The 17839-nt window shown below is 44.2% G+C and overlaps 1 protein-coding gene across 1 annotated transcript in view; it reads left to right on the top strand.

Annotated features, from left to right (window-relative positions):
* The first annotated feature begins 9213 nt into the window (after positions 1 to 9213).
* Positions 9214 to 17839, top strand: part of LOC146189453 (guanylate cyclase 32E-like) — a 102652-nt gene continuing 94026 nt past the window's right edge. The window contains exons 1-2 of the mRNA XM_084605275.1: positions 9214 to 9473; positions 10381 to 10564. Of these exons, the coding sequence (XP_084461401.1) occupies positions 9214 to 9473; positions 10381 to 10564 (444 nt within the window). The remainder of the gene's footprint in view (positions 9474 to 10380; positions 10565 to 17839) is intronic.

Here is a 17839-nt window from a genome sequence, read left to right as displayed (position 1 = left end):
GACGACAGGAGAGAATAAATGGGCCCTCTTCCCTCATTATTGAAAGTGGGTTATCACCATCTCCCTTTCAGACGCCTTTCTTTCTCCCCAGTAGCACGTGGCCAACAGATCCGACGAAAGAGCAGAAATTAGGTCGGCTTATTTAACACATTTATCTTCGGCGGCACCACTCGCTTTGCCCCGAAATTCCGTGCCTGGCCTCCACGCATGCCGTTGCTTTCGGTCGACCTCCACTCGGCACTAACATTTACTGGCTTGCTGAGACTCAGGTACTTGATATGATGTGTTCGCTTATGAGTAAGAATTTTCAGCGGAACATATATTAAAGATAATTGCACAGTAGGTTTCAGACTTTCACTCTCGCTCGGTGTTCTTAAATAAGGGGATCTGAAAACAATTTTTGGCGTTCGCGTCTATTTCAACTCCTGCCTCTTGTTTCAGCTCCACATTTGCTATTTCAAATATAGGGATACCAGCCGAAGCTAGGGCGAATCTAAACTCCCACTGCCGCACTCGCCTCCTCATACCCAGCTCGTTAGTCAGCAGTGCGGCCATCGGCATCTCACAAGGCGAAATGCCCTCTACGGCACCTGATTTTATTGCTGCCATTGCCTCGGCGAGGGAAGCGGAGCGCAGCACCGGTCCTCGGCCCCTTGTTTGCCCACTTGGCCGCTGGCATTCAGCTCTAGTCAGTCCGCCTGATCGGCTCAGCCAGTGCGAGGGCGGCGATCGCATTCGCGGAATAAGACGTCGTCGTCTTCGTCAAGATACTGCTGTTTGTCACCATGTCACCTTCGTATAGTGCTAAACAGCCTCCGGGCACCGGAGCTCACTGCCCTGATCGATCTGCTCCCTCCACTCTCCCACTCAACAGCAGCAGCAAAGTCAAAAGAGAATACGCGAGGCGACGACGCTAGTGAACGCTGCGAAAGCCACTCATCGTTCCGGTGCTGTGCCAGTTTGCACGGAAAAAGGCTTCGCTTTGCCGTCAGAAGCTGTTCGGCGATCTCGACACTACGCACAGAGAAACAATATTTGCCCACATCGAGCGCCGGAGAGAAGAAAACAAAATAAAAATGGCGCTTTGCTCACAATTTCTTAGCATAAGAAAGAGAAAGCTAGTGGCATGCTGCCTATGCCACCGTTTCTGAGAATCAAACCGGGATGATAGTGGCGAAATCGGCTTAGGTTTTTCTTGCGACGCCCTTAAGCTTCTTTAGGTTGGGCCAGTTACCTTTGCTTCTCCCATTGTTACCTTGGCTGAACCTACCTTGGCTGAACCTTGTCGTGCAGAATTAACTAATGCAACCTTCGCTCTAAGCCATGCCACTCAAACAAAAAGGATGCTTGAACTCTTGGTTCTGTTAGCGGATTTGCTTACTGAACCCCCACGAAAAAACGTGTTGTAAGTAGAATACACAAGAATCAGCTATAAAACCACGTGTGGTACGGTATGCGGTAAGAAGCGTCAGACTGTGATGCACCGTTCTGTGCGCTCTTATATATATATTTATTCTCCGGGCGGCTTCAAAGAAAACAAACATGGCCGCTTAACTTGGAGAGTAGTCGATGAAGCGACCCTGGCTCGGAGAGAGGACGCATGATATCCAGTGAAGTTAGGTAAACCTGTCGTGGACTTCTTAGCTACTCTCGTGGTAACCAATATTTTGTCACCTTGGACACTAAGGCTTGTGCCAGAGAATACTATTGGAGAAAAGAAGTAAATTGAAACCGGCCATGGCGGCCGGAGTGCCGGCAGGGCCAAACCGTGGGGCAGCCATATTGCTGCGCGCTCTCTGTCGAGATTGCCTCCAGTGACGCCATACTTCTTTGCTCTTGCGCAGGTTTTTACGTTGCTTAATAAACTTCTAGTTCAGTGCTCGGCTGCTCAGCCCGTGAAGTGACCGATAAAGAGGAGCGTGAACCATTAGTAGTCCACCGCATGGCGTTGTCGCCCAGTAGCTGGCGGCCGTAGGGCATCACACAGCGGCATGGTGAAAGACGACGGCCTGTTCTTTTTCGTTCTTTTTTTTTCGTTGGTAATTTTGTGCTCACTTTTAGTTGAATATTCGTGACTATCACCTGTGGAACCGCTATTATTTTTATTCAACATGTTGCTAGGCGGCGTAAGAGCAGCTACTGTGCCGCGTGCTTTTAGACACAGGTAGGGCAGGAGCTGAACTTTTGGCGGGTACCGCTTTTCAGTCGATCCGGTTTATTTTTTTGGGGGTGTATTGGTTCCGACAATATGTTTAACATTTAGTTCAGCTAGTATACCCTGGAAACTACTATAATTGGCTGCTACAACACATGGTCGGTACAAAACGTTCATTTTGAGAATATTGTGAGGAAGGGACGAATGGGACGACGAATTGTAATGATTAGAGTCAATCAGGGAAGTCTATTCATAGCATTCAATGCCACATAGAGAGTCCCAAATCTGCTCCTGCGCGACAGCGCTGTATTAAGCACTGATGGTGATTAAAGGTCCTCCCAAAGCGTCAAAAGCGGCCCGTGAGAATGAGGAAATTTGTTATCGTCGCCTAACTCTTTGTAGGGTGCGTCGACCTCTGTCAAGCCTTTTTCTGGCTTTTTGGAGGCGCACCTAACATCTTCACGGTGTTGAATAAAAATTGAATTGAATTGAATTGAATTGAACTTTGTCGCGTGGCCACCATGGTGTGGCCCCGCATTGGCTCCGGCCTATGGAACCACGGTGCATTTGCATTTTGCGTGACAGTGTATAGAGCTCGTTTCAGCAAAATGGCGTCAATGTCGCCGTAAACCAGAAAGGAGAAACGTTCCTAAAAAAAAAAAAAAAACATACGCATACGATTTCGTACGGTAATTGTGACATTTTTTGTGCACAGTTATGAGTAACGTCATGTCTGTTCGCTTTCCCCTTGACTCAGCCCATCGACATCCCTCCGGAGCCGTTCTACCATGTCGGTTTGAACCTTCTCGGACCTCTTCCTGAGATCTGGTATTAAAGCTCGTGGCTTATGTGTGATAAAAACAACATATGTACCTCTAATTGTATACGTCAATTGTATATGAAGGGGTCCGCAAAGAGATAAGGCAGATACTGCGTATTCCTTTCTCAAAAAAACCAAATCAATTAAATATAGCTACCACTTGGCATAATTTTGGGCCAGTCTCTCAATGCCAAAATGCGCCACCCTTTCTGTGAAAATCAAATTATTTATTATTGTTATTAGTATTAAAGACGATTAGGACTGTTAACACTTTGCGAAATTCTGTGCCAGACTCTCAATGCCAAACATTTGCCGAATGATGAAGGGTGTAGAGACGACGGTTGGGTCGGCTGTTAAGGCGAAGATTACGCGCCCTCTAAAGAGTTTGGTCAAAGCACATATAATTTATTTCTTTGTAATACATGCCTTCGTCCCACAATAATAGTAATAAAAATAGAGATAATAACAGTAGAACGGCCAAAGGAACAACCCTACTTTATGTTGTGATTGGTTTTCGCATGGCCGCTAAGCTCCAAATAATGAAGGTATTCTGAAAATTCTTGATTCGAGTACGTCGCATCGGAGTTCTCTAATATTAACAATATTTAGGCTTTGAGAAGACTGTGAAGGATTTGCTAACATTTTGAGTTCGCAGTAACATTACATTCTTTAGAGCCCACTTTCTCCGGCACGAAAGAAGACCATTTTCAAAAATGATAAGTAGAAGTGGACAACTTAAAAAATTTAGAACAGCAGAAACACGGAATCAAGCCGGAAGTTTATTTCTGCCAACTTAGGACTTGACACACCAACCCATGGTACCTCGGCAGCGGACACAGGAGCTGCAGTGTGCGCATTGATTAGATAAAATGGCGACTGCAAGGAAGAGATGGTGTTGCCATCTGTCTCAAATGACGAAAAATAACGCTCATACGCTTTTAACGCTGCAAGCTTTGAGCGAAAATTTGTTGGAGGCACTTAGGTGTCTCTTAAGTGCGGTAAGGCGAAAGCCTTTCCATGAGCTCAGCACATATTAGCACTTTTTGCAGTGACTTGCGCCTGTTTGTTCTGTTCGTTTTTTTTTTACTGTTCCTATGTTTTTTTTTGGTTGCTTTTATCATTTTAGCTTTTACTCTATTTCCTCTTTTATTACTTTTTCCTTTCGTACTCTTGACTGACTGTTTCCTATGTTGTAAAGCAATGACGAGGCCTGACAATAAAGCTGCTACGTTTTCTGCATATCTTCTGCACAATTTTGACGCATTTTGCACAGTTTCGACGCCCGCTGCTAATTTCATGACCAGTCATGACTATCGTTTGAGAGCTCGGCACACTTTTTATTCTTTCAGCAGGGGGACCAAGACTAAGTATTTCAATGTCAAGTTGGCATGCAGGATAACGCCAATCGTCAGAAGTGCTCACTGCTGAGAGCTTGAGAACGCAAACGATGTGGCATAGTGCTTTCTGGACATCGCTTCCGGGGACAGTATGCTGGCTGAGTGGACAGACCTGATTTCGCTTCTAATTTTTAGGAATGTATCGTCGATACTGCGTAACAAAAGAATGGCAAATTGTGGGAAGGGGCTGTTGTACATCCATTTCTTATACTATGGGCGATATTGATTTGACGTCAGAAGCGCCAACACCTGAAACCGTCCCTTATTAGTTACTTTATTTCTAGCAGGAAAACCAAACGTTTAGCGAGCCTGCACTTCTGATAGTTATTGCGGGATTTAGCCAACCGCATCCTTAGTTTATTCTGATTAAAAGACTCGGAAAAGAGAATATAGAGAGAATATAAAAGTAGAGTAAGCTCATAAAGGGCGACTATTTGCACAATTGTAGGCATTTCAAAGAAGGTTTATTGCAGTTCTCACGATAAGTGACGAATACAACCAGGCCTAGAGATGCAGAAATTCCCGAAATATTGCGTGACCCGTGACAGAAAGGGAAATTTTGAAAAAACAACAACAATGGAACACGAGCTTAGAAGAGCACGGTTAAGGTACACTATGAATTGCTGTAGCTTCATCAGATCATATATTAGCAACTTACATCGTGGTTAGTATGTTAGTATGTTCAATGCATGTAATAGTCGCAAATATATTGCTACAGTATCACCCGCTGCTAGTTTGTTATTGGTGTTGTCCAGGACTAACGCCAATACGTAAACTGTTTCTATCTTAGCGTTTCTGGCCATTTGTGATTATTGTCTATTTCAACTTGTCATTAGAATGATGGCTTTGGCAAATTAATGAGCAATTCATGAGCATCTTTCCACGGATACTCCAGTTGTGAGTGGTGTCTAGCACGACTCATTTTCAACGCCTTCTCTACACGATGCTTCACTCGTGCGCTTTGAGTCGGGCCAAGCTCCATTCAGATGATGGTGAGAAACTTGAATTGGGGCAGTCTTATTTTGGCTTTGCAGCTGTGGGCGTTCTAGAAAATAAGCAGCCCCTTTGATGTTTTAAGTATTGGGTGCAATTTTACCTTTGTAATGAACCGATTCCTCCGTGTTTGATGACTGTGCGGATGAAAGATCCGGATGACTGGCGTTTGTTTCATTAACGTTATTTTCTTGTCGTCCGGCCTAATTACACCACACAACAATGGCTTATCAAACGCGTCGATTTGGAAAATCCATGCTCAACGTTACAGTGTTAGCATATTGTTAGCTTTTTCCACGATGCACCCTTTAACACACAGAAAGTGCTTCCAGCCATTCTATACCGCAAGAAGATTTGCGCTTATTTAGAACAGCTCAATTGGAGAAATGTCATTATAATTTTGTGCCGCCTTCCTCGCGCGGCAGCACGTTCACCCGTTTTGTTCGACTTAAGCCGTGACCTAAAGCGGTTAATTAGAGTTCTCGTGCTCCGCCTGGCGCACAGTGTTCACCGGCCTTCAGCCCTCTTTATCACTGCACGGAGATCTGAAAGACGGTATCTAGAGGTTCAACTACTGTGGCGGAAGACCTGGGTTCGATCTCGCCCGTGCGGCCGCGTTTCGGTGCAGTCAAGATGCATGGAGCCCGTCAGCTGTCAGGTATCAGAGCACGTTAAAAACTGACAGGCGAAAGCTGTGTCATAGTTCGTTTTTCCCGTTCTGCTCTCGTTGCCGCCTCCCACTTGGCGCGAGCTATGTTTCGTGCCCACTTTAACCCATTAGCAACCCACCCGATATCCATAAGATATCCAGACTCAGCTTGCCACTTTCGATGCGTGGCCCGCGAATACATATTTGGCCATGACGGACAAACGCACTCACTCCATCTTCCATCGTTCATCATCTAACCGATCATGAGTGATGGACATTGCGGTGATGAGCGATGGAAGGAAGAAGGAAGATGGCGTCATCATCTAATCGAGCGTGAGGCCTCTGCAATGAGGTTTGTGGGGCGGCGGCCTGAGCATCTGCTTTGTTTTAGCTATGACTAAGTCACGTGGTTAAACTGACGAGCAGCAATCGGAGCAGCGGGGGCGAGTTATGTGACATCGCTTGTTCTCTTCAAGGTCATTCAGCGACACAAGGCGAAACTCGCTCAATAGGAACGTGCAGCTTGTGCTTCAAAACTTTTTTTTTTTGAAGCTTCCTCTGCGGCGTACTTAATAGACAACTCATGCTTCGTAGGCCAGCGTACTTCACAGCAGCCTCAGATTGGTGTTACCATGCTACCACAGGCGTCAGGATGATTCTGGCGCGCTCTACTCTGAAGCCGAAATTGACATATATGTTAATAGGTCATGTTGAGTAAGCAGTCTTTTGAATGGAGTTCATTTCAAAGTATCATTGCAGTTCTACGGAATTCCCGATTTGTCTCCACCTTTTTGACATTGCGAGAAAAAACTAACGGGACATATATGTGAAAAGGTGTTTTGCTATCACACGGCAAGTATCACTAAAACATTTCAGGCTCCTAACTTTCATGCGAGCTTTGTTTTTTTTTTTTTTTTTTTTCCACGAGGGAAAAAAGCCGACGCAGTTTCACAGCTCATGGAACGCAACTATCGGTAGACCTACACCGACTCAATAAGACTAGCCTTAGCGTTTTCGTTTATTATTCATATAAATTATTAGTGAAAAAAAAAAAAACTGTTTTTGCAAGTTTAGCAGTGATGGCAACTGCTTCTATTTGGTTTTATGAACATATCAATTGTTCTAGCCTTTTTACACTAGGTAGTACTCTAAGTCAAAGCAAGATGGGTGGCATTCCGCGTTAACGATGAAATTACCTTTTCTGGCTTTGATTAGGCTTCTTTTCAGGCGCGCAAGCACTCTGGTTTATGCAACCCTTTTTCAGATGAATGTAAAGACGTCAGCTGTCCTGTTAATCTTCACTAATTATCCGACTAAACTGCTTGTCTTGCATGATTAGCTCTAGGAATGAGCACTTTTACCTCCAAGCGTCATTAACAGTAAACTTTCGGAGAGAAACTATTAATAAGCAAAACACTTATGTCTACAATCATTCTTAAAACTGTGCTCATGACCTTGAAATTTTGTACCAAATCTTGTATCATTTGATATTTTTGGCGTATATGCCAGAGCAATGTGATAACAGAAATGAGCGATCGGTGGCGGTGTGGAGTCCTAGGAACATCCAAGTAGCCGATGAACTCCTGCTTCGCTGTTTTTATACTCATGAGGAAACTTACGCCCTACTTGCCGATACATTCTATCATAGAGTGCTCATAAGTCATCAGCCGACTCTGACATAATAATATTAAAAAATGTAAGCAATATAGTATAAGGTGGTCTAGTTCGTGGGAGCGAATTGTGTCAGAAATAAAGAGTGAACTACATCTCTCTAACTACAGGAGAAGTACTCGGTGCTACCTGCAAGTGAAAAAATTTGATCATAATATAAATCCGTCGGACTTTCATAGGTGTGAACTTGCGAACCCACTCAGGACAGCAATCTTTGGTAACTAGCGCCTTGCTGAAAGTGATTACGCCTGTAGCAGCAGTGACGCCCAGTGAACCAACTGTGGTCGGCGCAAAAACATTTTGTTCCTGTACTATGGAAGTGGATATTATAAGATTGTGGCCGCAAGAAACATTACTGTGTTCATGATACCAGTGAAAGTTTTATAACTGTATATATTGGGTATAAGAATAAGTGGTTTCATGTCCAAGGATTAAGTGGGCTATGAAATTAAGCCAAATGGATGATGCAGCAAAAACTTCAACGATCTGGCACCATGAATATATGCTCGGCATCAAATAGATTGAAGCCTTTGTGCATATTGCGCCATTCTAAACGTGGATGTAATGACCGGAAATGGACCTCGGCCAGGGTCTTTAGAGAACGAATAAAATCCTACGAAGATAATTTTATTTTCAAGTTGGCGATCGTTAATCCTGCCAAAAAAAGAAATTGTTAGTGAAAATGTGGTTAAGATCTGAAGTTTTTTTGTTCAGTTGCTACAAAAAGTTCATATCTTTCAATGTGTCACGCTATACATTGTGGCAACTGAGATGCAATTATATGTGCTGTCTCGCTCCAGTGGAAATTGAACGACCCCTTAGAGGAAATAAAATTGCCCTGGGCCTCATTGCGCAGCTTGTTGAGCGGTAATTGAGTAATAACGCCTACATGCGACTGAAATGTTTCAGTACATTATCAGAAAAGTATTTTTGTAGAAAACAAAATGACCTCTCTATATTATAATTCTCTTAAACATTATGCAAACACTGAAGCGACACGCTTTCGAGGTTTTAAGATAAATGGCGGATGCTTTGCTTTTGCTCATTGTAACTAGAACCAGCAAATTTCATAGCAAAATATATTTAAAAGCACTGAGAAAGAAGCACATAACTACAGAAAAAGTTAAACAGCCTCATCTATTGGGAGCAAAATGCCTCCTCTACGTTATCCTACCTCTCTTTCACTGCTGCGAAAAATATCATCCTTTCCAACCCTGTTCCGTCTACAAGATTTCCAGGATCAATTCCGCTCTACCGCAGGACCAGCTCGCATATATGCATAGAACCACGTACATTTTGAACACCCAATATGTTCTGTTTAATACACTGAATCGCAACTATGATATATGCTCTGAGCTGCAAAGCTTGTGGCTTACTTTTTTTTGCACAATGTAAGCCGCTGAAGGCGCACTAAACATCAGCATACTTCCAATAACGGAAACACAGACTGTAATTTTAAGCTTCTTACATGCTTTCGTTTCAGCGCATGGCGCTTCGTCTTCCGGTGGCGCTTCTGTCGCCCCTGATAATGGCGATGGTGTTGCTGATATCCCTACCGCCGTTCTCGAGGGAGGCGGTAGGAATCCCCGAGCTCCCACCCACGAGCACGGCGAGCAGTCTGGGATTCCTGCTGCCGTGCAACAAGTCCGAGTCTCAAGAGAATCTTACCGACGACCGACCCGAGGTGGCCATCGCCTTCTTGGGGACCTTCAACAACAGCCGCATGCTGGGGAAGATGGTGTCCGGCGCCGTGCCCCTTGCAGTCTCGCACATCAACCGTGATGACAGGTGAGGCGGACTGGCAAGGAAAGCTGAAACATCTTTGTCTCTCTATAAATATTAGACCGCTCTGACCAACTTCAGCGCTGTGTTCGACACGGCAATTAGCTACTAAAGAATGTGAAACTCGAACGTCGATCAAAGAGTTCATGAAAATTTGTTGTTTTAAACAAGGGGGAGGGGCGTAAAACTGGCTAGCGATAAGTAGCCTAGGTGACTATTATTGTACACATTATTAAAGATGAATTAATTCATGCAGTCACGTTCCGAATTTCTTATGTCTTTTGTGTGTCTACCGTACATCTCAGATTGAAATGTGTTCACTTGCGCAGAGGTTCACATAGCTGGGTTTATGCCTCGTGCTAATAGTTTGTAGCGGTGCCTTTGCACGTACTCAGAAAGTTGGAAACTACGTGGAGTTCTCTATATAATACTTATAATGGCCTCTGTCGAGCCACCTTTTCAACATAAGACTCTAAACCGCTCAACTGCGTCAAACGGGTCTCCTTGCTGGCCGCGGCGATAACCCAAACATAAACTCAAACACACGTCCTGCAGTGCTTGCACGGCGATACGGTGATGCTCTGCATCACCTTGATACTTCTACCGCATTGCTGTTTTCTCCTAATAATGAGATATGTTTCGCTTCTGTTATGACTAACACACCTGAAATATTCGCTATTGGTGGCCCCAAGAATGACGAATGCGTTAATTATCAATAAACTAAGTAACATTACTTACCATGTTCATTGCAACAAATATCAATTTTGTACTTTTTGTCAAACTGAGGTGCAATGATAAATTTTGCCACTCGCAACACAATGATAGGAAAGTTGACGTCCTGCTCACAGGAAATAAAGCTTTATTTGCAGCTGATCCTAGATCCGCAATATAGTGACCACTTCTTCGTGCGCAGCCTCCTTCCAGGCTACCGAGTGACCTTCCGACCTGAGAACGTGGGCCAGGTGGGCACTTCCTCAGCCATTCGCAAGATGACGGCCCTGTGGCAGAGTGGAGTGGTGGCCTTCATCGGGCCCGACGAAAACTGCTACGCCGAGGCACTGGTCGCCGACGCTTGGAACCTCCCCATGATCACATACGTGAGTATAGATCTATAGTTCTTGGTACATCGTTCCAATAGCTTTCAGATTACGTCCGTCATAACTAAGAGATTTAACTCTGATCATTTAGAGTGAGCTGGAGCACAAACGAACAAAGTTCATTCACAATGAGTCTCAACAGAATGGTAGGTTGGCTTGTGATGAGTACAGTATTGATGTTAAAATACCTTTTCGGAACGCACATGCAGCTCTGAATACGTTCTTCGCTTTCGACATCACGTTGAACTGATCCTCAGATAGAGAAGAAGCAAACGAGGCATTCCAGGAGGTGAGTGAAAACTGGGGAGGTAATAGATTATAATGTGGTAGCGTGTGGCCAGTACAAAGGCAGTGTCAGAGATCAGTATTGAGCTTACTGTAGTTGGAGCAAGAATGTTCCGTTCTTTGAAGTACAAGAGCGTTAAAGAATAATACAACATTGAAAGGTACCGACGACGAGCACTTGCTAGCAATGAGGGTGTTTTATTTCAAAGCTCCAGAGAAATAAATGGGTTCAAAAAAATAGAAGAAGCGTGCAACTGGAAATAGGGTGGCTGATACTAGCCCTGATGGAGCTAGGACAGGTAGGTCCCCGCCGCAAGCGGCGGGGGCTAGCCTGCCACCGCATGTTTAACTCTTGTAGGCCGTCATTGAACCCGCCACCGTTTCGGTGGTGGACGACGGCTGTTTCGGCGCGCATCTTTCTCTCCATCTTCCTTTTCTTTATTCTCTATTTTCTCTTCTGTCCGCACGAGGCCGCGGAGGTGGCTCAGCTACAGAGCCAGTAGCAGGCCCGTGCATTTTGTTTTACTTCTTCCTACAGCCACAACAACAACAGAATACAAAACACAAGGATTGGGATGAACTGTTACAAAACAAAACTGTTTCCGGAAGCAGGATGACGATTTGGTGACCACAGTTAGCTCATAATGTCAAACAATTAACCCGATTTTCCTGGTTTTGTTAACTCGATATGACAAAACTTCTCTAGAATATAGCTTCGCAATGATTATTTCGCACACGGGCATATATAGTGCCGATATGTAAGACGAGTAAGGCTGAAAAATGTTTTATTTCTTTGGAGTGTTATTTGACGATGGCCCTAAGAATCGGCCCTACTTCTTTTGCAGAAGCCTAAGAAGGCGCGCAGTAACAAGTGCGCGGTATAAGAGATCGGTGACATGTGGTGGCGTAAGCAAGATCACGAAACGGAGCACACGTTTTATGATGCAGCTTACCTGGTCTCTTTTATAATGAAGTAGAATTTTAAAACTACTTGCGAGCAGGCGTCGGATCAGTTTCAGTTGACAGAAGTCCACAGTGCATGTCTTTAATTTGGGGATCGTTAACCACGAACACGTGTACGTGGCGAATTCAGGTTTATTAATAAACTTGCAGGTAATTCTGCTCCACAAGAATAAAGCGCTCGTGTTCTGGAAAAGAACGCGGTATCAACGAAAATTCCCTATATGCGCAGGCTAAACTACCCCTTTTGTCAATGTCTACCATTTTCTTTACAAACAGCTCAAAACGCATAGGCGCGATTTTTGCTATCGAATTATATAAGACGACTGACAATATGTACAGGGTTGCTGTTTGTTACAGATTGTCAGTAACGAAAACAGTGTAGAAATATATTTAAATAGAAATATTTTAAAAATCCGTGCGAGTAAAACTGATGGGTAAGATTACAAAAATGATGACTTCTTGAAGACGGGCGGTGATATTGCGCTAGAGAAACGGCCTGCTTTCATAAGTAATCCTTCATGATCTCTGCTGAACCAAAATTTTGGAAGAGTGGCAACTTTAACTTAAGATATAACATAGGTTAGTATTTCGCAAATATGGTTCCGCGGACCTCTAGCGGTGCGCAGAGGTATTTGTGGTGTCCGCGAAATCCATGCCTACAAAACAAAAGCATTCGTGCGATAGCTTAGATGTGGGTAGATGCAGTTTTTCAGGTTTAAAACAAGATGTTCAAAGCAGATTTTACTTTCTCAAATCAAAAGAAACGCGAGAGGAGTGCGAAAAAGGAGAGCGCGCACGAGAAGGAGAGCGGAAAAGATCGTATGCGGCCTTTGTTGATATTTCTATAGGTGAAACTAGAGCTCTGGCTGAATCGCTGGTAGGGGCTGAATGCAAAGCTTTAAGGGTATCCGATCGAGCGAGCTGCGCGGTGTTGAAAGGAATCGAGTGCCTTTCATTGGCATTCATAACGCTTCTAGCAGCATGCATACATACGTCCCCTTTTCCCAGGCAGCGGGTCCTAACGCGCTGGCCTAGCTAGTGCGACTATTTAAGAGGCCAGTTAGCCTTTACTGAATCCCTATTCCTCCTCCCAAAACTGCGGTGGCAGTATGCAGGAAACCGCCGCAGAAGGAATCCTCTTACCGGTTTCATGCGACCCCCACCACTTCCACTGGTCCATAAGAGGTTCATAAGAGGTCCCCGACACATTCATTGCTGAGAACCGCTGAGATAAAGGACTTAAGGACGTTTGAAAACAACAGGCCAGGCAGTGGCGTCAGCCGCCCAAAAAGTATTATTGAGTATCTCCAGCAATATCAGCGAAACAGGCAGCAATTAGTGAAACATGTAAGTCTGTGTACGTACAGTAATAGCATATTTGGGTTCTTCGCATTAAAAAGGGGATCGAGAAATCAGGATATTATGAAGAACCGTTTCCGTGACGCATGTTAACACATTACCAAAGAGCATTGTACTGTGATTGGTCGAAGTGGTTATGCATACAGCAGGGCTGATTGGTCGATTAGAGCCGAATGTAAGTACTCAGAAATATTTGCAGCGGATGTACAGCCACCGCAGTCTGTCAGAGTCTCTCAAGTTAGAACGTGGTAGCACATTTAGGAGCTACGTTTTCTTAGATCGCTGTCAAGGCCTTGGCGCCGCACGCTCACTTCAGAACATATCACGAATACGCAACCAATACATTACTACGACTATCACATACTTTATGATACACAGCAGGCGTGGCCCCCATTGCTCTCATGGGCTATGGTAGGTCGAGCATGACTACGTTATTGCTTTTGTTTGGTTTGTAGGGTTTAAAGTCACAAAGAGATTGAGACTATAAGAGATGCCGCAGTGGAGGGCTCCGAAACGTTTGCCCACCTTGTGTTCTTTAACGTGAACTGGCATCGCAAAGCACACGGGCGCCACTTCGTTTCGCCTCCACCGAAATGCAGCCGCCGGAGGTCGGGTAGGAGCCTGGGTACTCCTGTACAGTTGTCGGGCGTCGCCACCACAGCGGGGCCGACTGCGTTATTCTAGAGTTCCATTACAAAAAGCAGGCGCTATGTTATGATCAAGGGATGTCGATGTTGCAATTAATACATAATGGGGCCATTTAAGCAGCTTTTCTCCAAAGCTCCCTTCAGGGTGTTTTGGAAAAACAATCTGGAATTAGTTTTAGTACCAGTGGGAGCTCTTATGTACTGAACGGCGTCCGCTTCCTAACAAACTGCGGAACTAGCATGCATAATAATGTTGTTTGGATTAAAAGCACTGTATTTATGCGTGCAGAGCATTGCACGTTTAATCAACGATACAGTGCCCTTAGCTGTTCCAATTTCCGAAACGACATATGCCTTTTCTGGTAGGTGCTCAATCCTTGTCCTGTGCGCTTTAGATACCAAAGCGTTCCGTTTCTATATGAGCTGGCGAGACGTTGGCTCAAAGATTAGGCAAGAAAACTTGTTCTGCAAACAAGCACTTCCACTAGGTAGGTCTGAGTGGTTCATAATAGCTTAACTGTAGACAGCTGGGTGTTTTCTTGTAAACTATATCAATCTTCTTTCATGCGTGCTAATGCCAGACGTTGAGATTATGCATGAAACGAACCTGTATTACAGATCACAGAGGCCCGCATTATAATGCAATACATGCAACTAATACCATTGTTCGTTAATAAACCTTTGCAGACTAATCGGTACACATATGCCTTCAAGGCTTATGCTGTTAACGGCAACTATCACAAAAAGCGAACTCTCAGCTCAGCGCAGCTCGGAAGACCAACAGTGTCCCCACATAATTTTCTAATTTTGGTTTATAAGGAGATCATACGACTGTATCCATTAAACTTGAACGAAAGGATCTCAACTATTTCATCACAGATAGCCTTGTTGCTACTAGGCTTTCCACGACTGCCATGACATGAAACTTAATCTTCGATGTGTTTTGCAAGCAGTCATCTCGATATATCCTCATGCGTGCTGCTGAAAACGGGAAGTGAGGAGCATTGATGCATATTAGCTCAATACCGCTTATTCAGGGGAAGGGAGAAACCGCATTCCTTGAGTAATGATAAAAGTTGCCTCTCTTCAACACGACAGAAACTCGAACCAAAGCTCACAGAATCTCTGATGAATGGGCGTGACCTCCAAAATTGATTTCAACGTGCTAACGTTAGTACAACCAGTTAAGGAAACATCTCCATCGTACACTTTATTTCCCTGGCTGGCATCTCACAGCTCATGTGCGAACGTCCCAAGATCACATGACTACGCAAAGCGCTGATTGGTCGATATGGCCGGTGTTGTCATCAGACAGCGTCATATGACCGGACTGCCAGGTGCACTAGCAAGCGGCAGTCAAATGCACCACTCGGGAGAAAATTTTCTGGTGTCGCATTTGCGTACTGAATCTGTTGTTCGGAGATAAACGTACGTGGCAGTCGAGTATGTAGAGGGCGGGTTGAGATGACTAGGAGTGAACACCGGGGACAAGAAGAACAGAAGGAAAGAAAGCGTCTGAGGGAGCACCCCTAAGCAAAGGCAGAAGCGAGAATAGTTGGAGGGTGGAAACTGAAGTACGGCTGCCAAGACGGGAGCAACGAGACCGTATCTTCAATACATCGATGTAGAGCTTGATCGTCGCTCTTGAATACACAAAGATTAGCTAATTAGCGCGGTGTAGAAAAAGCTTTTCCTGAGTATATGCCCTTTGAGTCTCAATGAAAAACTGTAAACAGTACAGGGTAGAGATGTCAGTTCAAGATATAGAAACATTGAAGCTGTGATTTTAAAATAAATTGAGAAAAAAAACCAACTAGCGTAAAAGGCTGCATTATGCCTCCATTATTTTCTTTATTCTTTGTTCTTCTTTTGCAATGATTACCCCGCTTAGCCCGAGGGCGCTACAGCAGGGGGGCTACAGGGTGAAAAAAAAACGCATCTTCATTTATGCATGGAGCACACTGGAATACATGAAAGCCGATTCCATTAACTGATGGATCGAACAAAAAGGAACTGGCATACATTTTAGTTCTGGCTATTTTGTGTTATTTTTGTAATTTATTATCTATTTTCACACGGAACAAGTAAACTCCTGATTTAATTCGAGGCGCTGCCTTCGGGAAATTAAAGTTGTATGATGAAATGGGCATTAGAACTGTACATCAGAAACATTTCCGCGTGAAGAAAGTTGAACAACAAAGAAGTTAACTTCTTTAAACTAATGCCCTGATTATATATATCGCGAACGCGTTTCGGTAGCCGTCCGCGGCGGTAATATTATACTCCGTTTCATACATCAAGTGCAACACTGCCAAAGCTACAACTCTTGTTTGCGCTCTCCGCATCCGCAATGAAAAATAGTGCCTGCTCTTGACGAGGACAAATAATAGTTATTTTGTCTGCAAGCTTAATACATCGTACATTTGCTATCGACTTCATAAAGAGCACCTTTTTTAAGGAGAAAGGATAGGATTCGGTGAATTTGTGTGTTTTTATGTCAGTTTCGTTCGTGTCGCGTTTTCGCTGCCCCGCAACCTTGCCAGCTGTGCCCTCCGCGCAGCGCATCTCTTTTTGAGAAAATGGTTCTTCGGTGCACAGTTTTTCTATAAGATCCGCACTGCGAAGATGTCTAGGCACGTGAAGCAAGTTATTGTAAACGTGTATGCTCGGAATAAAGTCCGTTTCTACAAGAACCCCTCTGCCACAAAACGAGCGTGTAGTGATACGCCTCCATTTTTTTTGCGGACTACTTACGTAGCTTTCGCTGCGTTGCACCTGATGTATGAAACGGAGTATAAAAAAAAACCTAACAGTATTGATGTAGTAGCATTCGATATGGCACTGAAGAAAACAATTAACATTAGGTGATAGTAAATATATATCAATTTTGTACACACATAATTGTTGAGTTATAATTGACCAAGGAGTTTAGAGATTCGATGTACAATGTACAAGCGCTAATTGGTCTCGTCTCGCCTGCCACAGCGAACACTCTTTCGTTGCTCCTTTAATCAGTAATCCCTTATTGATTGCTTTATTATCTTACATGCTCTAACCAGCATGCAGCATTAAGCCTAAACATGATTTGAATAACTACATGCAGAGATATAGAACTCCTATTAAGTAACTAAGCAGTACTGTCATTCTTGCTTGGAAAATGATAGTGTCTATTTCCTGATAGATTTGTCTGCTTTCCATTTTTCATCTGAAAGGAACTACCGGAGTTAGAAACTCCTGCCAACTTGGCCATATCGTGAGAAATGCTGTTATCATAAAAACAGCTTGGCAACAGCTTGGCAACCGCTTGGCAACCGCTTGATGCCTCTGCATCATGAGCAAGAATGGCTTTTTTGCTACTTTTATGCAAGAAAAGATCATTATTGCTGTCCTGTGACAGTTCTTTGAACCCCCCTAATACAGAAGAATGGGAAGGGCCATGTATTCTCGTTATCAGCAACTTCGTCAACCGCAGCGTAACATGTTTTCATTCTGGTGACCTGTCACGTGTGCTAATCTTTTTTACTCGAAACTGTATATATTCGGGGTGAATATATGGTGTTTTGCCAGTTAGGCTATAAGCAGACTGTTCCGCCACATTAAAGCGACAGAGATGATTGGCTACTTCTTCAGAGGCTCTCAGCCGGCATATTCAGCGTTGCAGTTCTGAACAAGCAATAACGAGCATTCCTCCGGCAGGTAGCTGTTGGCAGGTGATATTCGCCGACATTGATTGGTAGCCCGATTTTGTGACGGTACTATCCCAATTGACATGGCCGTCTTGGCGAGAGTTTCTAACTAGGGCAGTTCCTCTCATCACATAAATGAACTGCAACGCCGTTACAAGCAGAGTTCTTTACTGATCTTCAAAGAAAACTACTAGATTTCCACTTTTTATCCGGCACCTCTTGCCCGATGCGCCCGCCAAGCCTTATCGGGGCGAATGTTCCAGCGAAAGTGTCTATTTCGCTAATACGCGTCTGAAGACACTCAAATGGCGTCACTATTCCGTAGAAACCTTTTT

This window comes from Amblyomma maculatum, chromosome 5 (assembly GCF_055883805.1).
Source record: "Amblyomma maculatum isolate TAMU_Amacu chromosome 5, ASM5588380v1, whole genome shotgun sequence".
Lineage (NCBI taxonomy): Eukaryota > Metazoa > Arthropoda > Arachnida > Ixodida > Ixodidae > Amblyomma > Amblyomma maculatum.
Note: the sequence above shows the minus strand (reverse complement) of the source record. Positions and strands in the feature narration are given on the sequence as shown.